Genomic DNA, 26,485 nt, shown 5'->3' on the forward strand with positions numbered 1-26,485 from the left:
TCCCCACTCCCTTCTTCACAAGGGCTGGAACAGAGGCCTGGAGAAAACCAAACCACATGGGGGCAAGGTCAGGATGGGTTCTTCCTGGGGTCCTTCTCCCCAAAGCTGGCAACCGTCACAGCCCAGAGAAGAGCACAGCCCTTCCAGGGAATGGGGATTGGCTTGCAGCCTAACAGCAGCCACAAAGGCAGCCACTCGCCTGGTGGCAGCACAAACAGTATCACTGCTGTAGAATGAAATGGTAACCGTGCGCCGGGGGCACATGCAGAGGTGGGCAGCTGGGGAATCTGATGGATGCGGTCCAGGGTCTAGCGCCGCCCCTGCCAGCTGTGTGCGATCATGGGCAGTTGCCCCTCCCTACCTGGGCCTTCACGTTCTCCTCTGTAAATGGTGACGATGTCAGAAAGGCCTCACGGGCAGTGTGAGGCTCTCGGGGCTGAGAGCTGTAAGAGTGGCTGCCTGTGGGACTTGTCACTCGGTATGTGGCAGCTGCTACTACTGCATCCAGATGCCAAGCTAGAGGTCAGGTTGTAGGATATAGGCACTCTGCCCTAGAGAGACAAGAGCGAGGCCCCAGGGGCCCAGGCCTTGGTCCTCAGCTGGCCTTTCTGGTCAGCCCTGTGAGTCTTTTCCTGGCCTGGGGTGAGAGCAGGGGCTGCCCAAGACCAAGGTATCTGGAGGCAGCTCCTGAAGTTAGGTTAGTGGCTGCTACCTGCCACCTGGCCACCCTGTCTGCCGCACCCTGGGACCCTGACGGCCTGGCCTCGTTCCTGCTCTCAGCACCACCCAGCCAGGCCTCAGGCTACCACAACTTCTCACCATCACTGCCACCGCTACCGCCTGCAGGGCCTTATCTTGCCAACCCAAGGCCAAAACCATGAGCAGATTCTGAGAGACCCTCCAAGCCCAGCAGGTATGAAGTGTCTCCCTCCAATCGAGTCCATCAGCTAAGAGTTGAAAGCAGCAGGTTCTCAGGGCGCCCCTGGGTGACTTTGCTGTGACGCCTGCCCAGCCTGCCCTGCGCCCGCACTTGGCTCAGGCTCGTCCTCACCACCCTGGCCTTCGTCTCCAGCCATGCAGTCCACAGGCCCAGGACGGCTTCACCCCTCAAGTTGGCACGGGGGGCCTCCTCATGGACTGGCCTAGATGTCCTGAGACTGGTTGAACCGATTTTTCAATTTCTTCCTCTCTTTTTCTCATGTTATTTTCCTGTCTGTTTTAATCTGTTTTGCTGTGTTTCATCTTGGGGTTCCTCTGGCCCCTCTACCTAGAAACCAGCCCCCATCAACCAGTCCTCCCAGAGCCTCCCTGGCCTCCGCCATGGCTCAGCCAACCAACCAAACCATCAGTCACACCAAGGCCACAGCAAGATCACCCCCAAGACGCTGTCCCCCTGGTATCTGCTTCCAACTCGGGATTAATTCGAGGATCTCCTCGTCCTCGGTTAATGTTTCCCAACTGAATGCGTGCACCCTCCCAACCTCGCTGTTGAAACCGAATGATACCCCTGTAGAGAAATCTGCATGACCCGCGGTTCCACGCAGGCGTGTTGGGTGGTGGTTGCGGCCCCTGCCTTCCACGTGCATGGTGCATGTTCTCTCCATGCACTGGGGCCTCTCCGGTGACCTCACTGCCCCCACCCAGGCCAGCTCTGGAAGGGGGCAGCCTCCCCAACCCCTGACCCTACTCTGCCCCACCCTGTCTGCGTGTGGAATGAAGCAGGGACCACATCCTGTTTGTCCTGTGGACCCTCCCGTCTGTCCTGGTGGCGTGTTCAGCCGCACTGGTGGACCTTCCCTTGGCTTGTCCCACTGTGTCATTGGCTGCGGTGGGTCAGGGCCCTGGATGCTGCCACCGCTCACTCGCCCCTCCGCTCTGTTGCAGAACCGCATGCACGAATCCCTGAAGCTTTTCGACAGCATCTGCAACAACAAATGGTTCACAGACACGTCCATCATCCTGTTTCTTAATAAGAAGGACATATTTGAGGAGAAGATCAAGAAATCCCCGCTGACCATCTGCTTTCCTGAATACACAGGTAGAGACCCCTGCCCAGGACCTTGGAAATCCCTAAGGAGCAGACCCCCTTCTGCAAGCCACCCTTGAGATGCTCCTTGGATGTCTGGATTCTACCATACAGAATTCAGCACTGAATAGGCCCCCACTGGGCCTCAGACTGTGGATAGTGAGGGCTCTGGGGGCAGCTAGTAGGGCTTCCTCATCAGGGAAAGCAGAGCTGGGATCTGGACTCAGCCCCTCACCGGTGCCTGAGCTCAGCAGCCTCAGGGCTGTCTGTAAACGCTGGCTACCTGTGAGCAACGACACTGCGGTGCTGAGGGCTAACAAGCAGAGGCTCAAGGTTTACTCCCCAGCAGCCCAGAGAGGTCACATGACCTCTGTGCGCTTCACTTTCCATATCTGTGAGATGAAGATGGTCGCTGTGACTGCCTGGCCTGCCTCGCAGAGTCACCGTGGGGATGAAGGGAGCTGATGCTCACACAGGGCTCAGCGTGGTGCCTGGCACACGGCGAGCGCTTGCTCTGTTTGCTCTTCCTATTGGGAGTGTGAGTAATTCACAAGCATCCTGACACCACCTCCCACTTGGGGTTGCTACAAGATTCAAATGACAAAGCTTTGCAAGCAGCAGAGCCCTGGCTGCCCTACAGAGGTGCCAAGGACGAGAGACCAGCTCTGTCCATGTTACCATGGATTTTACCTGCCCCTGACCATGGGATGGGAAGGCAGTCTAACCAGGGCCCCTGAGGAGCTACAGGGCCATAGCTGGAACCCAGAACAGCCCAGTGCCCATCAGCAGTCTGGAGATGGTCAGGCACTAGCCAGAGAGGTGACTAGGAGTAGACAGGGGTCCTCACCTTGACCTGCCCCTGGGCCTTGACAGCACAGAGCAGGGCAGAGACCCAGTAGAGCACACCTGTGGTCACTAGGAAAGCCCCCTGGCTGACCTCCATTCCCTGAGAGTGGGCTTGGGACCAGGAAAGCATCACAGCTCTCCCCACACCCTGCCCTTCCCCAGCTCCCCTCTAAGATCCAGGTTCTGCCTGTGTCAGGGCAGATACGGGCAGGGCTCAGCCTCCCTTACACATACCAGCCAGCTTTCTCCTTAGCCATAGTTGGAGGCCTTCGGATCCTGCCTCCATGACCTGGACTTGTGGCCCACAGGGCAGTAGAACAGGCAGGGAGTCAGTCACCAAGGCCAGTTTGGGGATGGGGTGGAGAAGGAAGAGACCACTAACCAAGGGGGTCTGAGTAGTGAGCTGCAGTCCCAGGGTCACCCCCTCACCTCCAGCCCGGATTTATCAAAGAGCTGTGGTCCAGTAGACCCTTGAGGCCAGGCCTAGTGGCCAGTACACATAGGCCTCAGGTGGCTGGCCCCTCCAGGCATGCCATGCCAGCTTTCCACATAGCGGCCCACCCAGCTTAGTGCTACCATGGCTGCAAACCCACCTCTGGCTTCTATCCCTGCACTCCCTCCACGGGTCACCACAGCTCTATCTGTGCTGGGTCCACATTCCGGTTGGATTCCATACAAAACCTGGTCCTGTTCTTCTGCTCTTCCCCAAACCAGGAAAGGCTTCTTTCCTGGCCTGCTCTCTTCCTGAGCCTACCTAGGAACCAGATCGACATGGTGCATGCCGAGGAAGAAGCAAGGAGCGAGCCAGGCAGTTCTTACCCCCCCAGGTGTGAACTCCTGAAGCAGGAGGTAGCTCAGACAGTTCCTCCCTCCTGGTCCAGCCTCGTGGCCAGCTTTGCAGGCACACAGACCAGAGAGGGCCTGCCCAGAGCATGCATCAGCAGGGGACCACCTACAGACCAGTGCTTTAAACCTTGCACGTGACCTGTGGTAAGATATTAAGTTTGCATCAAGAGTCAGGCCCACATATAAAAGGAAAATAGAAGTTTCATGAAACAGCACTCACCTTAACACAGGTGACCCTCTGGGAGACTGGATATCACATTCATTCCTTTCTTGATTTTTACACTGGACTGGAACCAGGGATAGGACTTGTGACCCACTGTTGACTTAGCTAAGCCCTCAGGCTGCCCCTGCCCAGTCAGGTTTCTGCTTTCTGGTTATCTCAGAGGCCCACGCTGGGTGGGCACATAGGCCATGCCACACACTCCACAGGCCACCCCTCACCTGTTCCCTACCTGTCCCCCCTGCAGGCCCCAGTGCCTTCACAGAAGCTGTGGCTTACATCCAGGCCCAGTATGAGAGCAAGAACAAGTCAGCCCACAAGGAGATCTACGCCCATGTTACCTGCGCCACGGACACAAACAACATCCAGTTTGTCTTTGATGCTGTGACGGACGTCATCATCGCCAAAAATCTGCGGGGCTGTGGCCTCTACTGAGCCCCAGCCACCCTGCCCGGCGCCTACCACCCCACCCAGCCTACTGACCCTCCCTTGGAACCAGAGCTCTGCTACCCTCAGACCACTCTTTGCACTTGAGAAAGAAGACCCAGACGGGGAGGAGGGAGCATCCTCCACCTACCCCACCCCCACTCATGTGACATCAGAACACGTGGTAACACTGAGGCAGGGCTGGGTGCTGTGCCACAGGCCAAGGGACTTGTGGCCTCGGCGTCATCTCCACATGTTTCATCTAGAGGCTGGAGGGGGGAGCAAGGGGCAAGGCCGCTGCTTGGCCCAGAATGGGGCAGGCCCTGCACTTGATGACTCTCTGGGAGTCTGGAGTGTCTTCTTGTCAGCTGGGGTGGTACAGATGGCAGGGTGCCGGCAGGTCAGAGGCAGTAAGAGCCATTGCCCGGCTTTACCTGGGGTCTCTGGTCAAGGGCAGATCCATCCACAAAAGCCAGGTGGGAACCAAGCCATCTTCAAGTGGGTCTGAGGGCCCAGGCCTCAGTGAGTACCTCCCTTCCGCCTTGGATCTGAATCCTTCCTTCTCTGTGTCCTTCCACGGACACTGCCCTCCCAGAGAACACCCCCACATCCCTCTTCTCTTCCTAGGCCTGGAGACACATCCCAAAGGTAGATAGCACAAGGGGCTGGGACAGAGGTTTGGGAGAGGAGGAAATGCAGGGGAGGGAGGTAGAGGGGCAGCTCTGGGTTGGCTGTGTTGGGTCCTCCCACCCGTCTGCTTTCTCCAGTTGCCTAGGGCTCAGGTGGCCACTCCAAGAGGTGGTGCTTTTCCTTTTCATTCACAGTGAATTCAACTCAAGCCAGCAGGAGCAGGCAGCAGCCTTTGAGCTGGGGGTTCTGTAAATGGGGGGCTGTGGACTAGGCCCCTGCGGCTGGTGTTCCCACTTCACTCCATCTTGGTGAAGACATCAGGGAGTTTGTCCCAGCACTTGGTGTCCTCCCAGCCTCTGGGGGGAGAGGGGGCAGATGGAAGGTACCAAAACCCTAAGGTGTGAGCTATGATGGGCCCAGGTCAGCTCAAACAACCCCCTCCAAACTCTACACTAGGGGGAGTCCTAGAGAGTCCCCACACTAGGGGGTAATTCACTGCAGACATCCCTTAGCAGAAAGGAGTGGGTGTCTTCTTCTGTGAACCGGGGCCTGGCTGGCCTGAGGTAATCAACATAGCCCTCTTCCCTCCTGGGTGCCCAGGCAGGCCTGCATGCTTTCATGGTAGGACCCAGATGGGTCCACAGGAGGGAAAGGGGCTACCACCTGAGAGGCCTCTGCCTCCCTCCTTGATCCCTCCATCCCCTGCCTCCAGTCCAGGCCCTGTTCAGTCCCGGGCAGGGCAGGACCCTGGGTGCACGTGCAGTGCCCTAGCCTGCCCTGGAGCAGGGAAGAGCCTTGTGCCAACAGCTCAAGGCTTGTTGGTTCAACAGGCACAGAGCTCTGAGTGCTGCACAGGTGATCCCAGGGACCCTCCCTGGTGCCAGATGGCTATAGGGAGGGAGCCTACAGAAGCTCCTCCCTGGTCTGGCCATCTAGCTGCTGCCTGTAGCAGCCAGGCTGCAGGGACTGCCTTGTCAGCCCAAGTCCACTTGTTTGTCCACCTCTTGTCATGTTTTGGACCTTGTACCAGGTGCTAGGATGTGGCAGGAAGTCTCGGTGTCCTGGCATGAGCAGCGGGTTAAGCCATTTGCTTGATGCTGAAGACAGCAGCACCACCCTGGGCAAGGCCAGCTGGGCCCCTAACACTGCTCATGACTGTGGCCCCTGACTCAGAAACAGCCGGCAAGGGGCAGGGTGCTGGCCAGGCCCCACCTCTGAGGCCATGCTCCTACAGGTGGAAGCCACCAGCCTACCAGCTCCAGGGCTCTTTGTCATCCCCAGCTGGCTCTCACAAACCACAGTGGCACAGTGGCCAGAGCCCCTGGCTGGGCTCAGGACCCCAGACTCATGCACAGGACCAGACCTTCCCAGTCCCCAGCTCCAGGCAGCCTCGACCCCGGATGCTCTGTCCTGCTCCGTTTCCTCATTGCTCTCCACCTTCCCACCCTCCCTCCCAGCCCGCTGGGGCTGGGGAGAGATCCTTGGCCCTCAAAGGTGTCTAGGGAGAAATTGTCTCCCTGTGCATGTCTGCCGTCTCTGTCGTCACCACCAACTCCATGGGGGGAGGATGGCTGAGGGTGGCAGGTGGGTTTTGGCTCCGTCGTGACTATGGATGTGGGGAAATGGGAACAAATGTGGGGTGTTCTCTTACCCACAGTCGCCCTGTGTGTGCTGCAGGAGGGGCTGTGGTCAGCTCTCAGTGTGACTCTTAACTTAGAAGGCCAAGGGGTAACTGATTCCTAGGAAGGATGTGTTTGCCAAACTTGTGGGCAAGTTCTGTGCCCTGTACCAATAGCTGTCATAAGAACCAGGTTTTGGCCTTTTCTCTGAGTTTCGATAGAGGTCCCCAAAGCTCTCTGGCCTGACTGGAGGTAGGGGGTGTGCCAGGGCCCCTGGAGGGGCTCTGTTAAGACTCTGGCCTGAGGAGGGCATGGGGTCTGTCCAGCTCTAAGCAGAGAATACAGTCCAGGTCCTGCCAACAGTTTTGGAATTCTGTGTTCCATGCAGATCCTGGTACTTGGTACCTGGTGCCCTGTCCTTTCCTCTCCCCCAAGACCCTGCAGAGCCTAGGGCTTGTGGCTATGCACTCCTGCCATGGGGCCATGGCAGAGCCCAAAGGTCCTCTGCTTCTGGCCCCTCCCCCAGCTCAGGTCCACACCCCACTGGTGGGACCTGGAGGATCCTGTCCCTGTGTACTGCTCTGGGCTTCACTGAGTGTCCCCAGGAACAGGAGCAGCCCCAAATCCCAACCTGTCAGCCCCATAAATAGGCTCTCTGCAAGCCAATTTCACCCAAGCCTTACCCTCAGCCAGCGAGAATCCCACAGGGGAGATCAGCCCCACTCTTAGCTAACACAGTGCTGTGGGGGACTCTGGAAGTCCTTCCTTATCTCTAGCCACATCCTTCCCAGCCACCCTTTCTTTCTTGGTCTGACCTGGTCCACTCTTCAACACTCAGCAAGTAAATCCACCGCAGTCCAGGATGGTTACTAAGGAACACTCAGCCTCTTACCTCCAGACCATGTGTGACCCACCTGTCCTCTTTTTGAAGCCTGAGGCACAAAACCTCTTCTGGCTGCTTTGTGCTGCTCTGAGTCTTCTGAAAGCCTTCAGGCAGTTCTCAGGCTCCAGACCTGGGGCCGTGGCTTCATGGCCACTAGAGGTCCAATCTGGGGTGCTAAACACAATCTCCTATCCAGCCAGTTCCCCCATCAGCCCACAAGTCTGCAGAGAGAAGGGTCCCAGCAGCCCAGGGAACAGGGCCAAGACATGAGCTGCTGCAACAGGGTCCATGGTAGGGCTCCCCAACCCCTACCTCCTCCATGAGAAGAGCCCCAATCCTACCTGCCCAGAGGTAGACTGGAGCCTCCAGACAGACCACACTCCAGCCACGAGGAGGCCCCTGTCAAGGATGGGACAGGTTGTAGTCCTCGACCCCCTGTTGAGAGGGCCCAGGCCCACTGAGACCACCAGCATGAACCCACAGGCACCCCAGCAGAGCCAGCAGTTCTCCTCCCTCGCCCTCTACACGCCCCTGTGTCTCCTTCCCAGTTTCGGGCAGCCGGGCCCTTCGCCCCTTGGTCTTCTCTGCCCCCCATCGGCTCGGCCCCGCAATACACACCCTCTGCCTTCCTGCACCCTCCTTAGGAGAGCCTTCTCGCATAGGTGCAGTGGTCCCAACTCCCGGCCCCGCCACCTCCACCTACACCATATTAACTGTCATTTTGTAAGAAAAGTGACTTGTTGGTTTAATAAATCTCTAGTTATTGTAATAATTTATTGGCTGCCATAATGTATTTATTAGTCATCTACCATTAATAAAATGTGCCAGCTTTTTCTAGTGTGAGTGTGATGTGTTGTGTCAGTGCCCGTGGAGCTTCTACCAGGCGCACCCACACGACGCAAGTCCTTGTGCCCTGCTCTGGCCTGGCCTGGGATGGCAGGCAGCCTGGCAGAGTGGGCACAGTCCTGCTGCGGGCAGAAGAACTGGGGTGACTGGCCGCCCTGCCCACCTGTCAGGATAGCCGCCGAGCAGAGCAGGAGGTACTGTGTCCTGATCCAAGCCCAACCCCTTTCCAGTCTGGTGTGCTTGGCATCCACCTCCATGTTGCTGTCAGGCCGTGGCTGCTGCTGCGTCACTGCCTGCTGCTCTGGGCTCCACTGACATGTGGGGCAGGTGGAGGATTTGGGGGAGATGACCCAAGGAGGGTGGCTCCGGCAGGAAAGCAACAGAGACAGAGACGGGTGGCTGGTGGCTGTCTGTGACTCCTGGCTTCTTTCTCTTTCCTTAAATGATGACGTCTCCATGTGGAGTGTACGCCAGTGTCTGCTTCCTCCTGGGAAGCTTCTGAGGATGCGCTGTACGGGTTCTGGTCAGTGTGGGAGGGATGGCAGTCAGGCCTGGGGCATGGAGGGGGTCTCGGTGCCGGCGCCTTTCCCACCCTGCAGCATTGCTCCTCCTCACTGCCCTCCCCAAGTCCCTGGAGGATTACCCCTTCTTTTGGGGTTCCCTCCAAAGCCCTCTACCCTCCAAACCAAGTCTGTGTGTGTCCTCTGCTCCCTGGACCTCTCCTGTGCTCTGTGCCACCTCTGAGACTGCAGACCTTATTAATGTACGTGTATCCTCTCTCCCCAACTAGTCTGTGAACTCTCAGAGAGCAGGAGCCCACCCCAGTCGTTCCTACATCCCTGTAGCAGCCCAGCAGAGGGCCTTACACACAATGCCAGTTGGTGCTGTCAGGAAGAATAAGCATGAGCTTGCTCTGTGTCTGGAGGCGCCCAGGGCTATGGAGGGGCCCGACCTTAGCAGGTAGACTTGAGTAGCCAAAGGGAGCTGTTCAGCCCTTTCCTCCAAACCTGAGCTCCATGGCCTCTTGAGGAAGAGACCTGCAGCCCCACCCGCATGCCAAAGGGTACAGTCCCCATTCTCGGCTCAGGTCACCCTGGTAGCCCCTCTGTGATTCCCATCTGGTCCCAGAGGTGCCCCAGCCATATGTCCCCAGCACATCCCCAAGAGTCTGTAGACCAAAGTCATGTCCGTGTCGGGACAGATGTGCAGTCAAGTCAGGAACTTGCCTCTAGCTGGGTTTGCAGCTCTCTGTTGGGGCACCTGGGTACTATAGGAGGCCTCTTCCCAATGCGTCCTTGGGGCCACAGGACCTCAGACTGAGAGGCAGCCCAGTGGGCCTGCATGTTCACAGCTCCCCGACCCTGGTGGGGCCTGCTCAGAAGCCCCCAGCTGGCCTGTCCTGAGCAGACTCCGTCGAGACCGCACAGGGCAAATGCGTCTTGCTTCTCCCTTCGTGGGATCACGCAGATGACAGGGAAACTTTCTTAAGTAACTGAAAGGGAAAGATGCTGGTGGAGGGTGAGCACATTCTGGGACCATGAGCTTGCTGAATTTGTTTCTCAGAATAAAAGGACAATTCGTTTACTACAGGTCCCACGGGGAGCATAAAGCCACGCCAGTTGTCTAGACCTTTGAGGGGAAACAGAACTCAGCCGGCCCCCTCCACTACCAACTTTAGCCAATAAGGACAAGGGTTTGGGGCAGATCCCTCAACAGGGCCCTGGGGAGATTACGGCAGAAAGGATGGGCAGTGGGTGCATGGGGCCTGCCACAGTGCTCGTGTCTTATTCCCTGAATTCAACTCCTACTTACAATGCTGATGTTGACCCAGAGAAAGCCATTAATAAGTTCTAGATCTGGTCCAGAGCTGGTGCAAATCTCTGCTCCTTAAGGTCCCTTCAGGAATTTTTCTTTCTTTCTTTTTTTTTTTTTTTTTTTTTTTGGGGGGACAGAGTCTCGCTCTGTCACCCTCAGTAGAGTGCCATGGCGCCATAGCTCACAGCAACCTCAAACTCCTGGGCTCAAGCCATACTCATGCTTCACCTCCATAAGTAGCTGGGAATACAGATGCCTCCCACAACAGCCAGCTAATTTTTTTTCTATTTTTAGTAGAGCCAGGATCTCATTCTTGCTCTGGCTGGTCTCAAACTCCTGAGCGATCCACCCACCTCGGCCTCCCAGAGTGCTGGGATTCCAGGCATGAGCCACCTCACCCCACCTCCCTTAAAGGTTATTGAGGTCCAGTGACCTCAGGCAGGTGAAGTGGTCAAGTGCTGGCTGGTGGTGGCCGCTCCATCTTCTTCACCCTCCTGCTCCGACAGGGGAGGATGGCCATGGCAGCTATAGCCATTTACTATTTGCTTGTCCCTGGGGAAGGAGTTCATCTCTCAGTGAATAACGCCCAGTAACATCCTCGCGAGTACGCTTCTCTTTCCTATTATTTGTTTCCGTCTTCTTACTTTGAAATAGAGTGGAGCCTGGATTACCTCTGGGTTTGGGCTCTAGACCCACACAACTGGGTTCACAATGAACAAGCCCTGAGAGCTGAGGCAGACTTCTTGGGGGAAAATAAGGGAGGCTGTTCCTTCCCCAGGACTCCCTGTGCAGAAACGGGTTAGATCACGGAGAAACATGCTCTTCTGTACTGCTGACAAGCAGACTACCCAGCTGAGTGTGCTTGGCATCCCCAAGTAGAATGAGTCAGCTCTTGCCTAGGGCGAAAGGCTGACCGCCTTAGTTGCAGCTTTTTCTGGAGTGCCCATCACACCCACCCATTTGGTAAATGAGCTTGTGTATCCAAAGCAGCCCTGGAGCCAGAGGAGGCGTGGCCTGCCCCTCAGGCACTCCTGGAGGCAGCCCTGGGCAGGGGCATCTTCCCCAGGGGCAGTCCCCAGGAGGCCAGAGGAGCTGGCCTGACTTCCCTCGGAGCACAGAAGAGCCTAAAATTCCCTCACCAGAAGGCATCCTCACCCTGGCATCCTGGCCCAGCAGGAAAGGTCCAGTCCAGCACCCCTTGCCACTCCCAGCACATTTGCACACATGTGCACCTAAGGGCACGTACCAGTGCAGGAAACTCTCCCATGGCTGGGATTCTGTGGTGGGGACAACCCACGTCACCCTGTCCCCAGCCTCCCTAGAGAGACATGGTTGGTTCCCATCCAACCTCTGCCAATGGCCCAAAGGTGACAGGTGCTCTGAAAGTCAGATGTGAGAAGCTCTGTGATGTTAACACCTGCAGGTTCCACCCGCCTCCTGGAGGAGCTGGGGGCACAGGGGCCCTCAGGAGCCCTGAGTGGCCGGGTCTCTCTCTTGAGCCTAACTCTCCTCTTCTCTCTCCCTTCTCTGTGTCCCTGCCTCTTGCTGTCTGTCCTGCTCTCTCTCCTCCCCGCCGCGGGCTGCAGAACCGCATGCACGAGTCTCTCATGCTCTTCGACTCCATCTGTAACAACAAGTTCTTCATCGATACCTCCATCATTCTCTTCCTCAATAAGAAAGATCTCTTTGGTGAGAAGATCAAGAAGTCACCTTTGACCATCTGCTTTCCTGAATATACAGGTAGGTGTTGTGCATCCCTGTGCAGCAGGATGCAGAGACCTGTGGGCTTGGGGACAGGTGCTCGGCCAGCACCATTTGGGCTTGCTGGGGAGAGGGCCCCAGTGCAGGAGTGGGTGTGCAGAGAACAACGGATTGGGGCTGCCACAGGTTTGGGCCTTCCAGGACTCCGTCCTGAGTGTGGTAGAAAATGGCCCCTCCTGAGACATGTGTGTCGGGATCAAGTGACTCAGGAGTGACAGGGTAGGGGAACAGGGGACAGAACAGGACCACAGGCTTCCCGTTCCACTAAGTCCTGGTCACCCTCTAGAAGAGGTCTCAGGACAGCCTGAGAGTCTCCCCTCACCCCTGCCAGGGCCACTGCTGGACCACATGGCACCTTTGCAGGAAATAGAAGAGAGACACAGCCTGGGCTTCATTTCAGCCCCCACCTGCCTTCTCTACACTCTGCCTTGGTGCACAGCACACACCTCTTATGCAGCAGCCCCTCCTCGCCCCCTTCCTCCACCCCTGCTCTTTCTCCAAATCAACCTGCACTTCACTAGCCTCCGCCATCCCTCCCACCCTGGCTTCAGCCTTCTCTTGTTCTCTGGGGAATGTATCATAGATTTCCCCCCCCACCACACACACACAGAGCTCTTTCCAAATAGATTGCACAGGGCAGACCAACTCTGCACCACTGCTACAGGCTAGAACCAGTGCTGGTGGAGTGCCACAGCCCTTGTCCCTCTAAGGATAAGATTCTGTGGGTCCCTAGGGTGAAGTCACCTTTGCATGCTAAGAACAAGGACCAGCACACTGCAATGGAGGAAGATATGTCCTGTCCTCCCACCAGCTAAGGACACAGGCTGGCTCAGCCAGGAGCCCACTGACTGATATAGCCCTGGGGGCTACCCAGGTCTCTAGACCCTGTCATGGGGCTCTCAGATCCCAGTAGGCACCAATGCAGGCCTCTCCACCCTTCTCCACCACCGGAGTTAGCAGTGTAAAGAGGGCCCATCAGCTTATTCTGGGTGCTGCCTATGAATCTGCAAGGTTTCTTCCCATCCCAGGGGGCAGAGAGGAAGGTGGGGCCGGGGGCTGTGTGTGTCCTGCACCCAGAGCTCTGGCCTGACAGATGCCAGGAACACCTAGTCTCCAACAGGGTGGGTGACCAAAGTAGCCTCTGGAGCCAGACCACCTGCAACTCTGAGCAAATTAATCACCCATGCCTCGTTTCTATGTGGAGTGGCTGAAGGATAACTGGGGAAAGGGGTGTTCTGCACTGGGTCTATGTAACCACTGGCTGTTGTTTAGAGGATGGAAAACAAGGTCAGGGGGATTGGCCTTGGGCAAAGTACCTGCTACAGGGTGGAGTGAGTGCAGGGGGGTACTGGACAGTGTCTCGAGGCTACCATGGAGCCAGGGAGGTACCTGTCAGTAGTGGGCAAAGCCAGCTGCAGCCCACCCTCAGCAGCCTCAACTGACCTGACCTCTCTTGGCCTCAGCACAGGCCTTCCTGGGCCAATTCCAGTCTTCATGAAGTTATGGTGACAGAATGTGGGCCTGGCAGGCCCTCTGAGGCCAATGCTTCTCTCAGGGGCAGCCCCAACGCTTTGCTTTTCCTTTGCCAGTGTTCCACTAGAGCCCAATTTGAGATGTGGCCTGAGCAGTGGCCAGTCTCACCACTGTGTAGTGGGGGGTTTTTTTGTTTGTTTGTTTGTTTGTAGTTTTTTTTTTTTTGGCCAGGGCTGTGTTTGAACCTGCCACCTCTAGTATATGGAACTGGCGCCCTACTCCTTTGAGCCCCAGGTGCCGCCCCCACTGTGTAGTGTTGAGTGCTGGACACCCCCAGAAGTTCCCCTAAAGTCAGAATTTGGGGCGCATCTGAGTTTTCCTGGGCCTTCAGAGGGATCGGTCTCAGTTCAGACAACACAACATATGGCAAATGGTCACCAATGCAGTGGCCCCATGGGGTGCAGGCCAGTGGGGATACAGAATAATTGGAGGGGTGAGGGTGGGTTGTGGCTATTTAGGGATCATGTGGGTCAGCATGGCCCAGGCACAGGTGAGGACATTGGACTCATCTGGACGGGATGCCAGTGGACACTTTTTCCATGGTCTGTGCTCCTGTCTTGGCTCTCTGTGTACAGGACCCTCCTCAGCAGGGTCCACGTCAGCCACTTGTCTAGTTCTGATAGCTTTACTGTGGGCCTGGCACTCCATGTGCCCTCACTCTTGGTGTCTCTACAGTGGTGCCCCAAGGACATGGCTTGGCCTGTGTGTCTGGGCTGCCCACACCCCAGGGTTGCCCCTCCGCCACCTCATGTTCACTTATCACTGGCCGAGTCAGGCTTCTCACCATCTTCAAAGGAAAGGAAATCCTTGCAGCAGAAGCCTCCAGCGCCCCGAGCCAGCGCCCATCCTGTGTCTCCCAGCCTTGGTCTGCAGATGGAACATAAGGCGAGGCTGGGTGGGGCATGGGGGAGGGGCCGTCCCATACCCAAGCTGTCTCCATGCTGGACTGGATCCTAGTGGCACTGAGAAAAATGGGGCATCTTCCTTGTGCGTTGGCCCATGTTTTATGGTATTTAATTGAAAACTGTCTACATGGCAGAGCCGCAGGGGTCTGAGTTGCAGCTAGTTGGAAAACTGTCCTTCCATCATCCACAGATGTGCTCCGTTATCCCCACCCAGCCCCAGCCAGGATCAAGCTGGTGAGGAGAATGGGAGCCCTGTTGGTGACACACACACTGCTAACGCACTTAAGCCTCTCCTTTAGGGACACCACTGCTCCCACATCCTGGTCACTCACCAAGAATCAGAACTGCTCAGAGATGCTCCCAGCCCTGCCGAGTGACCCCTCCTTAGTGGAACCCAGGGAGGAAGTGACCCCTCCTTAGTGGAACCCACTCAACAGCCCCCACACGTCCTGTGTCATCACCCTGTCAATCGACTCCCTCAGCAGACTTTTATTTTCTTGGTTTATTAGAAGCAGCAGAATTGGCTTAGACTATGGGGAGGTGTCTCAATTGACTCTTCTAAAAAAGTGAAAGAGATGATCTGTGGCCACTATGCTCTCAGGGCTCCTAAGAAGATCTGGTAGGAAACAGCAAAAGATCTTGCAAAGTCAAAAGCCAGGCAAAGTTTAAGCCTTGTGAAGCTTCTCATTTAAAATGTCACTACACCTTGGAGAAGGAATGCCCAGCATGTCCCACTGTTCTCTTCCTCTGGGTCACCCCACTTCTGGGAACATGCCACAACCCATTTCTCTGCTTCCAAGGCCCCAGCCCTGTCCACCCACAGCTCTCACAGGCCCTCTGCCCTCTTCTGTGTCTCCTTACAGGCCCCAATACCTATGAAGATGCAGCCGCCTACATCCAAGCACAATTTGAAAGCAAAAACCGCTCACCCAACAAAGAAATTTATTGTCACATGACTTGTGCCACAGACACGAATAATATCCAGGTGGTATTCGACGCCGTCACCGACATCATCATTGCCAACAACCTCCGGGGCTGCGGCTTGTACTGACCTCTTGTCCTGTATAGCAACCTATTTGGTAATGATTCCAGCACTCACAAAAAAGCTTGCGTGCACACACAGACACACACACACTCCACTAACAAATGCAAGTTGGTAAATAAACTTCAAAGAGGCATAAGAAAACCTTATATGTATACAAATATATATTTAAAAATCTTTTTAGTTTGTACTAGAAAGAGCTGCGAACAGAACTGACCACCATCCCCTAGCTCCCGGGACAGCACGTGAGCACGCACGCGTGTGCGCGCCCACACTCACGCCCACACACACGTGTCGTGATGGGAGCCTGTTAGGACAGCCCGGGGTTTCACTCTCTGAGCCCCATTTCTGTGTGCAGGGGGCGGGGGCAGAGCAAGGCCTGGCTTTAGCCCGCCTGGTCCTCTATGTCTCACCGTAAGGCGTGTGCTCCCAGTTCTGTCCTGCTCTCGTGTGATGTCCAAATCCTTTAAGAAACGGCCACTGCCCTCAGCACCTCCCTACCCTATACTCCCAACAACAGAAAAATTCAAGGACTCTTCTCTTTTTGGGGGGTGGTGGTGGTTTAATGTCAGGAATTGAGAAGAAATTGAGAATTCTCATTTCTCCGACCAGCCCGCTATCTCCTGAGTTTCCTTTATCCGTGTTAACAAGGCAAGAATCAGAGAAAGAGGAGACTTGGTCTGCTTTCTAGAAACAGCAAAGGGGAGGGCAGAGTTGAAGCCAGCCCCTTCCAAGAGGGCCTGTGGGAAGGAGGGGAGAGAGGCGGGTGGCCAAGGGGGAACGGGCTTGTAGATGTGACCAGGGTCAGGGTCTCAGGGGTGAGGCTTTCCAGGACACTGGGCTAGGCCTCACTGCGGGTCTTACCACTACGCTGCCTGCCTCACCCCACACCAGCACTAGTAAAAATGTTTTTTGGTTGGTTGGTTTTGAAAATCAAAGAAAATGGTCAGACTGGACCCCTTATCTCTCTCTCTACAGACTGCTTCACGGACTCTTTGCTGTTGACGTTGATCTCCTGGTAGCATGACCTTTTGGCCTTTGTAAGACACACAGCCTTTCTGTATCAAGCCCCTGTCTAACCTACGACCCCAGAGTGACTGACGGCTGTGTATTTCTGTAGAATGCTGTAGAATCCGGTTTTAGTTGAGTCTTTACATTTAGAATTCGAAAGGAAAAAAACATTTCTCATGTGCTTTGTAGCTTAAAAAAAAAAAAAGGAAAGGAAAACTCACCATCTCATCCATGTTACTTTCTCTTTCAAAATACACACATACATCTGCACCCACGGCCCCCCATCCCACCTCACGGTGCGGCCCCCCGCGCCCCTGCTGAGGTGCTGGGCCCACCTGCTGCCGTGGGCTCCTATGCGGTGCGTTGGTCAGCAGGAGTGTGCCTGGGCAGGGCTGTCCAGAATGCCCCAGGCCACCGGGACACCACGGATGCCACCAAGCACTCTCCCCAGCCCTAAGCCACTCCAGCCACACACTCACTCCAGGTTTGTACAGAAAAAGCACAGCTCTCACTGGCCAGTAGCTGCCAAACAGAATACAAGAATATCCCATCATCAATGGAAATATAGCCCTCTAGAAACCAATTTTCCCACCGACCCCCCCTTTCTACAGATTTCCTTTTTTTTTTGGTAGCTTTTATTTCTGTCCTGATGAGTACTATGTATTACATAGCAGATCAGCTCTCAAGAGTCTTTGGGAAATGGGGTTGTGGTTCTTTTCCTTTGACACCTTATAGGTCTCCCGCCTCCCCTCTCGTGTGTGCGCCCCCTCTCGGCCTTTTCCTTTGTTCCCCTGACCTGTGTTCTTCCCTCTCATGTGGGGATGTTCGTGCTGCAGATAAAAAGAACAAAAAAAAAAAAAAAATTTTTAAATACCACAAGATGGAAAAAAAAAACAAAAATTTTAAAAACAGATGGAATGTAGTGTTTACATTAAAGCCACCATTTTCATGATCAGTCCCTATGTCATTTCTACTTTGAACAGTATCCAAACCCCAAACCTCTTCACAGTTTCACTTTTCAGACTTAATATTTGCTGAAGAAGACCAGTCACAGCCATTTCAAATAAAGAGGAGGCAAAAAGACAAAACATAAAAAAAAAAAAAAAAATTAAAAACTTGGAAAAAAAAGGAAAAAAGAAAAAAAAAGCCCACGGGTCTTTCTAAGCCTTTCTATTCCCAATCGGTGAGGTTTCTGTGATATCTTACACACTGCCAGTCTACTTCTCTAATGGAAAATTCATGTGTAGCTCAATAAAGAGAATGTTTGTCTGTATTCCTGAGTCTCTCACCCTCTGCCTTGCAGACCTTGGTTATCCGGGGTGGGCTTCATTCTGACAGGAAAGGTAAAGAGGGATCTGACTGGAAGGCTGGTGAGTAAGGAGTCCCCCTCGGTGCTGTCTCTAGGGGCACCGGCTCAGTGAGTCTGGGCACACTGGGGAGCAAGGACCAGGGAATGGATGGGCTCTCTCTGCCTGTGGACACACTCTTCACCACCCCCAACCTGCCCCCAGCTCCTCTGCTCTCTCAGCTGCTGCTGTGTAGAGGGCAGGGTGGAGGGAGGTTAGGCGATCCCAAATCTGCTCACACAGGGTCCCCTCTGTTCCCAGGGTTGCATCACAGTGGGAGAATGGGTGGTCCAAGAATGAGGCCACCTTGCACGGGCCCACTGCACCAAGTCACCTCCACTCACACACACGCCAAGGACAAGCTCCACGCCAGCCAGCCTGGCTGGGATGTTTTCCTTTGGCTTTGCCTCCCCACAGTAGGCTTCAGAGGACAGAGGGCCTTTAAGGGCACCTGGATGCAGCAGGCACAGGGGAAGCTCCCCACAGGCTAAACACACAAAGGGTAATTGCAGCCCAGTGTTGCAGAGTCTTGATTCCTGTCCTCCCAGGGGGCCGTAGGTCTCTCCACTAGATCACCAAGCGTTTGCTAGGATAAATCAGTGGAGACTGGCGCCTAGATGGATAGCAGCCCACTGAAGTCCTTGCATCATGTCTGCGTGCCACTCGTATTAGCAAAATCCATTGTCATGCCGTCTTTAGTGAGCTGGGAGAGCCTCTGGGAGGCCAGCTAATTGGAATCCTCTCCAAACCGCCCCCCCCCCCCCGTAAAGGGGAACTATCAGCTCAGAGAGGGTTCTCCCTGGCAAGTTCCAGCAATCTTTTGACTCTAGCTCGGGTGGAGGTTGGGGTTGATAGGGTTTCAGAGGCTATGGAACAAGAGGTATGTTCCCTACTGTTGTGAATTCCCAACCAATCCAGGCAGCTCTTAGGCCCGAGGGCCATGCCTATTTGCCAGGGCTTTCCCCCCAGATCCCCTCACCCATCACCCCAACTTGTTACCCACAGAAAGAGGCATACAAACCCCCATCTTTACTGATGGGTTTGCAGTCCAGGTCACACTTGACTTCCTAACACTGGTCTTGGGGGATAAATCAAGATCCAGGCGAAGGCTGAAGGACACCACATTTTGTACATAGAGCATACCTGAATTTCTCTAAAAATGAGCCATATTCTGACAGGGCTCTTTCCCAACTTTCAAATGAGATTTACAGATGAAACCAACAGATGTTTCTTTGGCTTATTTATCTTAAACGGGAGGAAGCACTTTGGAAAGGATGCAGGGAAAAGACCAATTAAATTAGAACAAAGAGCATGGGGGCAGAAGCTATATTGTAAAACTTTTAAAAATTGCACAAGTAGTTCTAATGTGTAGCCAGAGTTGGAGCCGCTTCTAACCTAATGGTAGGAACGGTAGGAGTGGTGTGGGAGGGAGGCTTCAGGCGACAGCGGGCCTCAGAGGCCAGGCAGCAGACGTTATTCCTTGACAAGCTATGGACAACGCCTTGGCTCACTCTTACATGTGTCCTGTCTCAGCACAGCTCTGATTTCCTGCCGGAAGTGGGGCAAGTCACATCACAGAGGTAAAGGAATACACTGGCTCAAGAGGGAATCAGTCCAGGAGGCCACCCAAACGTGGAATTCACATCACCATGGACCATTATTCTCCACATACATAAGAGCCTCAAAATATGAGGAAAACAATAAAAATCGAGAACCAAGAGATCAACAAAATAGGGTCAATGAGAAAATGTTGGGAGCAATAGACTAATTTCTGAATCACCCACAGGGCAAGGACTCAGCTGCCACCCACCGGAGCCCTGACCGCTCTATGCTACGTCTGTATAAACTGAGCCCACAGCTCAGCTGTGGTTGTGCTACTCCAGCAGGGGCCAAGCGTGCGGGCCAGCCACCTGCCCCTGCAGCGAGCCAGCATGGGTAAAGGGGACCTGGGATGAGGGGCAAACCCAGTAACTGCCTCTGTCCTCAGGACCTGTCCCTAGGTGCCCCCAGGAAGTGACAATGCCAGGAGACTTCTATAGTACCTGAATCCTTAACCATCCAGGTGCCAACTCCAAGGGTGGTTTAGGACTTCTGTTCTGAGCCATTTTAAGTTACTGAAGGCACTTCTCCTGCTCTGATCACTATCACTGCTGTCCCCCAATGTTTCAAGACCCTCTAAAATTGACTCCAAACAATTTTCTCTTTTTACACATCTGAAAAATAAGAACATGTGGAATCCAGTGTCATCTTTAATTAGCGTGCAACATGCAAAGTGTAACATAATTCAAAGAGAGTAAAATAAGCTTTTTCTCCCCACTTAAAAACCAAACAAAAAAAGATGAGAGGAAGAAAAATTTGCTTCTGCCATCCCCAAATAAAATGCTAGGAAAAATAAAAGCTCCCAAGAGAAAGGATGAGAAGAACCACCTAAAATGGTATGCTCAGCATCAAAATTGAAGTGTGGTTCCACGTTGGCGCCTCTGAACAAAGCTGCCTTAGAATTCCAGCCACACACAACACGCTAGAAGAGTCTGCTTTTTATTATTATTTTACAATAAAAACAAATAGCTATGCTCTCAGCAAAACAAATTAAAAAAAAAATCACAGAAATTTACTATCAGCATTTCAAGGTAAGGCTTTTGAGAGATTTACTGAAATAAATTACCTCTGCCTAAACATCCACCTATCACCCTTTTCTCAATTACTTTCCAACGTTCTAAAAACTTTCAGTTACGTAAAATATTTAATTTTGCCAATAATTTTGGATAATACTGGATTTTTTCCAAAAGGACTATCATAAAACTATGCTTCCAAACATTAAAAAAACTTAATCCAGGGGGACATAAAACTGAACTATGTAACCTATGATTGCATGTTTCAAATCCTTAAAGTTAAATGTGTAAAGAATTTGAAAAGATTTGGGACCTGGGTCTGCCCCAGGGCGTGTGGATTCAACATCCTACCTCTCTACATTAAACCAACAGGAATAAAGTTCAGAAAATGAAGGGCTCCAAAGATACAAAAGTTATCTTTTATTCTCCTAGAAAGCCCTCCAAAACTTGCTCTCCCAATTTGCAAGGCCCGTATCTTCTCTAAGAACCAAACCCACAGGCTCTGGCAACGCCTAATTTACCGGACCCAGGAATTAAAACCATAAACCAAAGCTTGCTGCATGACCCTTTCCCCATTTGGAGGGGGCCAGGAAAAGCGGAGGAGCGGAGAGACACACAGGGTGTCCTCAGGAGAGGCAAGAGCACCGGAGTGAACGGAAACAAAGCCGGCTTTGGACTGGGGGCTCAGAAAGTCAGTCCCGAATGTAACGGGCCAGGGGTCACCTCTGCGCACTCTGCAGCTCTGGGCTCTCCCCTCCTCTGCTCCAGGTATCAAATCAAGAGTTTTTCTTCCAAGACACCCTGACAGCCCAAGGGTCCAAGAGCCCATGGGTGTGGCCTCTGGCCCTTTCTGCTTGCTTCAACAAGGACAGAAGCAGCTGACAGCAGATGCGGCCCCGGGTGTGGAGTCAGGCTCACACTGTGCTCTTCTCACTGCTTTTTACACATCTCTCCCCACACACATTCTTCCTGTTCTTCCTGCCAGGAGTGGCACTCAGGACACCGCCTTGGCTGAGACTTATGCACAGAGCAGTTATCAGAGCTGCCTGCTGCAGGCAGGAGGCTGCCCACTTCCTCTGAATCGCCCCCACCCCCACAAGTCCAGTCAATGCCAGAAGATACCGTGCCTAGAGTTAAAATGTGCAGTGTTTCTATGGGGAAGAGAAATGTCACGTAGAAAGTATTACAAAGAAGGATTAAATTTGTCAGCAGTCCAAACACTATAAGACCACATGCTTTATACAGCGGCAATGCAGTTGAGCCCGCGCCTCCGCACGGCGGGCAGAACTGGGACAGCCTCTTCCAAACAGCACGGGCTCCAGAGGCGGCGGCTGCGGGGCCAGGAAGCGCTAGGAGGTCTGCTGCCTCTGAAGTCTTCGTTCGGCAGCAGCAGCCAGCACCCTTCGACGCAGGGTCACAGGGTCAGAGGAGGCACCTTCTGAGGGGAGAAAGCTCTCTGAGGCCGTGTCATCTTCAGAACTTTTGTTTAAGAAACGCCTATGAAAAGCAAGTCACGTGAAAGAGATGTGAAGCTCTGGACCACACGCGGCATGTTTCTGTATTTTAAATCTCCCCATTTTCCAGGCACCTTCAGGAAGTTGTCATTTAGCACTAGCCCATGAAAAAACATCTATCCCTCAACAGCTGAGTGGAGGTTCTCTTTACACCATGGAGATGCCCGTCAGTGGGCGGTTCCGTGACGCCCCTCCTACCCATCCCCTCCCCACTCCCAAGACAGAGTCCCCACAATCACACAGTTTGTACTGGGCACAAAACCCACCCGGATAAACACAATACTGGCCTCATCCTCAAGAGTGGAAATAACCCCCCATCCATCCACAGGACACAACATGCCACAGCTACCATGCTGGGCTGGAAGGCAGACTGGTCCAGAGAGAGGACTTGGGAGCCAGGCACCAGGGCCTAACCAGTGTTAATCTCTCCAGGCCTCAGTTTCTCTAGCTGTAAGTCTGCCTAAAGAGTATGACAGAGCTCCCTCTTACAGCAGTTATAATCTTCAACAGCGGTTCTCAACCTGTGGGTCGCGACCCCTTTGGGGGTCGAACGACCCTTTCATAGGGGTCACCTAAATACATCCTGCATATCAAATATTTATATTACAATTCATAACAGTAGCAAAATCACAGTTACGAAGTAGTAATGAAAATAATTTTATGGTTGGGGGTACCACTACATGAGGAACTGTAGCAGCATTAGGAAGGTTGAGAACCACTGATTGACAAGGACTTAGAATATGCTGGCATGTAAACGCTTTCCATGCAAGTACGGCCAAAGACATCCAGAGGACACAGTGATGGCACTAGCCCAATGGAAGTCACCAGTCGGACCCAGTGTTGCCACACCCTCTTGTTCTTTCAAGAGACTTGTAATCTTTTTTTTCAGTTGACATGTAATGGCTTTTCCTTTTTTTTTAATTGAATCATAGCTGTGTACATTAATGCGATCATGGGGCAACATACACCGATTTTATAGACCCTTTGACACATTTTCATCACACTGGTTAACACAGCCTTAGTTATTGTGTTAAGACATTTATATTCCACATTTACTAAGTTTCACATGTACCCTTGTAATGGCTTTTCAATGGTGAGATCTGTTTAACAGAGATGTGAAGCCAACAACAGCCTTTAGCCCCTAGATCTGACCTGGGGTTTATGTCAACTGGGACTGGAGAACCAACTCACTTTCGAGCTTGCTGCAGGAGGTCGTCCTTACGCTGAACTAGCATGCGCTGTCTCTCATCAGCGGACTTGGAGAAGCGGCTCCCCCGAGCCTCAAAGTCTTCCACCTCGCTGGGCTCCACTTCCACCTCGCTGAAATCCAGGGTCTCTTCCAGACGAGGACTGAGGTCCAGCGGCACACGCTCGGTCTGGACAAGGCAGGGAAACAAGGAGGCGGGCATGAGCACAGGCCTCCCCGCTAAGCCAATTCCTCAAGCAGCCAGAGGGCACCCTGGACAGGTTCTCCCAGACTCGGAGGGAGGACAGGGCCAGGCAGGGAGGAGGAAACAGGAACCAGGTGTGTGCGTATAATGGAAGTGCAGGCTGCTGAGGGCAGGCCTGCTGTGTGTGGCTGTGTTCCACCACCAACAGTGCCTGCCTCATGTAAGGTGTTCAATACCAGCGGAATAAGCAAATGATTACCCTGTATGAAAAACAGAAGCAGCTCCGGACTGCACTCTCAGAATATAACACAAAGTTATCTGCTAGTTTGCACTCTGGGAATTTCCTATTCAATTATACTAATTGCTCTAAGATTTAAACAAGTTTTATCATAACTACTGCACAAATTTATGCCTTCACTTGACTCTGAAAACAGAGTCAAGCAGGTAAAAAGGTAAGTATTACTGATCTGTTTAAAAAAAACAGATATAATACTATATGTGGTTCCTCGTGTAAGAGGATGTTAACAAAACTCTTTCTTGGTTTTGGCTGAAGCTCCACAGGCCATGACAATGCCTAGGTACCCCCACACCCTCACGCAGGTAACCCGACCATCTCAGTGGCTCATGCACGACAAGGTGCAGACCTGTGTGGCCCCATGCCAGCCTGTACCCACCTCTAAGCCACAGCAGGGGAGTGGAGGGGGCTCCAGGGCTTCTCTGCACACCAACCCTCACCACTACCCCATGCCTCCCCATGCCTTCAGCTAAGCTAGAGGAGGCTTTGAGAGAACCTTATGTAGAGCCCGACTTGTATCGCCTACAGCTTCAGAGGCCCAGGACTAGTGACTACATACACCCCAAAAGTCTAAAACAAAGAAACTGGTTGGAGCAGACAAAAAAGTAGGGTGTGTGTGGGCGACGGAAGCAAGATCTACTGACCACAGGTAACACTGTGTGGCTGAGATGGGGCCTGCAGGAAGAAGGCAGCCTAAGGTTGTTGAAAACAAGACTGTGTCCCAGAGGGCTACTTGGAGGGACAATGTAACTCCCACGAAGGTAGGGATGGTCATAAATAGCCAGCCCAAGTTCAAAAGAAGTATATTTGGGGAGGTTTGCGGTGCTAGATGGCAGGGAGATAGCTGGAGCAACATCTACACACATACTCATGCACACGCACCAGTACACCGGCAGGCTGGGGTCTCATGCCCCAGCCTAACCCTCTCCTCCGAGCCTGACTCTGGAGCAGTTAGGAAGAAACAGCTGGTGGGCAGAGGCAGAGAGGGATGAAAGAAAACAGAAGGCCCCTTCAGCCCGGCCGCAGGCTTCCGAACCTGACTGACACCGGCCTGGGCAGGGGCGGGCACAGGCTCAGAGCGGAGGAAGGGTGCAGGTGAGGCACGTATTGGGCTGTGTTGAGGTTTTCATTAACACTGTTATCCAAGGACTTAAGTGTTTCCTGAGAAATAACTAAAATATTAACCAGCACCTTTCCTTGTGAAGTAAGTACTCTCCTTTACTATATTTAAAAAAAAAAAAAAAATTTAGGAAGATTCATGCTAATCCTAACTTCAGAATTGGGGAATCAAGACAGAAACAGAAGGTTGTGTACCCACAGCTGCCCCGAAGCCAGTCTAGCCACTCACAGCTCACTAAGCCAGCTATCCAGAAACTGGAAATGCAGAAATGGACCCCTTCTTTGGAAGCCATTCACCATTCTTCTAATGATGCAAATCCAACTATAGATTTATTTGTACATGAAAATTTTTACCTAGCAGTAGACTTGAAGGAGTCCTACTAGTCTCTACTATCTCCTATTGGCAAGAAAAACATGACAGATGGAAGCAGCCCCGATGTCACTTATTAATGACAGCCCCTGCTGTCACTACCCTAACTCCGAGCACCACCCTAACCCCGAGCCTGCATGCAGCAAGGCCCACACACCATGAACATGGAAACACCAAGACAGGATTGTTTAGATTCATAACAAAGTGCTCTGAAAGTGACTAAGGAAATGGAAATTACAGAAGAGGAATGGGAGCTGGAGCCCCCTGGAGGGGTAAGGATATGGGGGAGTGGATTCCAGACAGAAGGACTGCTTTTGTTAGGATGGCCACCCCAAGACCCAAAAGTGGTTCCCAAGATAGCCACACCTCCCCTCCACCTGGCTCGGGAGGTCTGGCTTTGACACGGTGTACTCAAGCACCTGGAGATCTGAGATGGACGGGGAGGTGGAGGGAGAGTATCTCCTCAGCCTCCGCTCCCTAGAACGCTTGAGCCAGTCCATTCCCAACTGGGTTTGGACAGGTCCAGGCACCCTCCTTGGGCTCCCAATGAAGCTCAAGGTGACAGGATGGCTTGGGGGAAGCACAATTCCTTTCTCCTACAGGGCTTGAGCAGTCCCCAGGGAAGTAGGGACACAAGCCACACCATGGACACAGCCTAACTTGTTAACCTTTAACACCAAGATGGATACAGAATCCAGCTTTCTTTTGTACTTTTGCCCTAAGCTTCCCAAACATCAGGAATGAAGAAGACCATTGCCAGAGTCCCACTACTCCTCCACAATCCCCTGGCCTCACTCTTGCTAGTTGGCTGATTTTACCTGAGAAGAACTTTCTCCCTCTTCCTGGTCATTGCTTGGCCTTTCCACAGGACTGTTCAAGGCAGGTCTAATGCTCTCTGACCGCTGAAAGAGAAACAGCACCACAAACAGTCCAGTGTCATTCAAAAACTAAATAGCAGATGCAGAGAAAAACCTGGAGTGCAGAAGCAGCTCTGGTCCCTAACAGCCTGTAACTTGAACAAAGCCTACCTGATCAAAGAAATTAACATGCTACGAAAATAAAGGTCAGAAAAAGGAGCCTGAGGCCTAGAGTTCCTCCTTGGAGGGTTAGCAAGGGCTACACAGTTTCCCTTCAGTAACACAAACCTACCAGACAGAGAGCAATGACAACAGAGGGGGACACTAACTGGACACTTAACTTTGTCTCATTTGTCTTCTAACCTCCTACAAAACAGGTGCTGCTGTTCTTCTCGTTCTTAGCCAGTGTAAGACGTTAACCACTGCCGCAGATGCTTTGGGGTCTGGCCACGTCCCTGGAGTCTGATCATCTCAGTGCTGGCTAGTTTCTGTATTTCCCTGCCTGAGCACTTTCTCTAGCTGCAAGAGGTAACTTTGCCACCCCCCAGAGGCACCCCTCTACCAGTGAATGA

The 26,485-nt window shown here is 53.2% G+C and overlaps 2 protein-coding genes across 4 annotated transcripts in view; one reads left to right on the forward strand and one right to left on the reverse strand.

The window, feature by feature from the left end:
- GNAO1 (G protein subunit alpha o1) overlaps positions 1-17,682 on the forward strand; it is a 171,377-nt gene extending 153,695 nt beyond the window's left edge. Inside the window, exons 7-9 of one of the 2 annotated variants that reach the window (XM_053602122.1) lie at positions 11,744-11,897; positions 15,220-15,435; positions 16,377-17,682. In XM_053602122.1, coding sequence (XP_053458097.1) covers positions 11,744-11,897; positions 15,220-15,407 — 342 coding nt within the window. In that variant the 3' untranslated portion in view covers positions 15,408-15,435; positions 16,377-17,682. Of the gene's footprint in view, positions 1-1,884; positions 2,039-4,185; positions 4,621-11,743; positions 11,898-15,219; positions 15,436-16,376 lie in introns of those variants that run through there. The other variant, XM_053602126.1, reaches the window with a different exon arrangement.
- Positions 17,683-19,988: 2,306 nt separating this feature from the next.
- The window catches only part of AMFR (autocrine motility factor receptor), a 44,619-nt gene continuing 38,122 nt past the window's right edge, over positions 19,989-26,485 (reverse strand). Inside the window, exons 12-14 of one of the 2 annotated variants that reach the window (XM_053602139.1) lie at positions 25,875-25,958; positions 23,073-23,257; positions 19,989-21,864 (exon numbers count right to left, since the gene is read on the reverse strand). In XM_053602139.1, the coding sequence (XP_053458114.1) occupies positions 21,717-21,864; positions 23,073-23,257; positions 25,875-25,958 (417 nt within the window). In that variant the 3' untranslated portion in view covers positions 19,989-21,716. The remainder of the gene's footprint in view (positions 21,865-23,072; positions 23,258-25,874; positions 25,959-26,485) is intronic. The other variant, XM_053602142.1, reaches the window with a different exon arrangement.

Source organism: Nycticebus coucang, chromosome 2, assembly GCF_027406575.1.
Source record: "Nycticebus coucang isolate mNycCou1 chromosome 2, mNycCou1.pri, whole genome shotgun sequence".
In the NCBI taxonomy this organism is placed as follows: domain Eukaryota; kingdom Metazoa; phylum Chordata; class Mammalia; order Primates; family Lorisidae; genus Nycticebus; species Nycticebus coucang.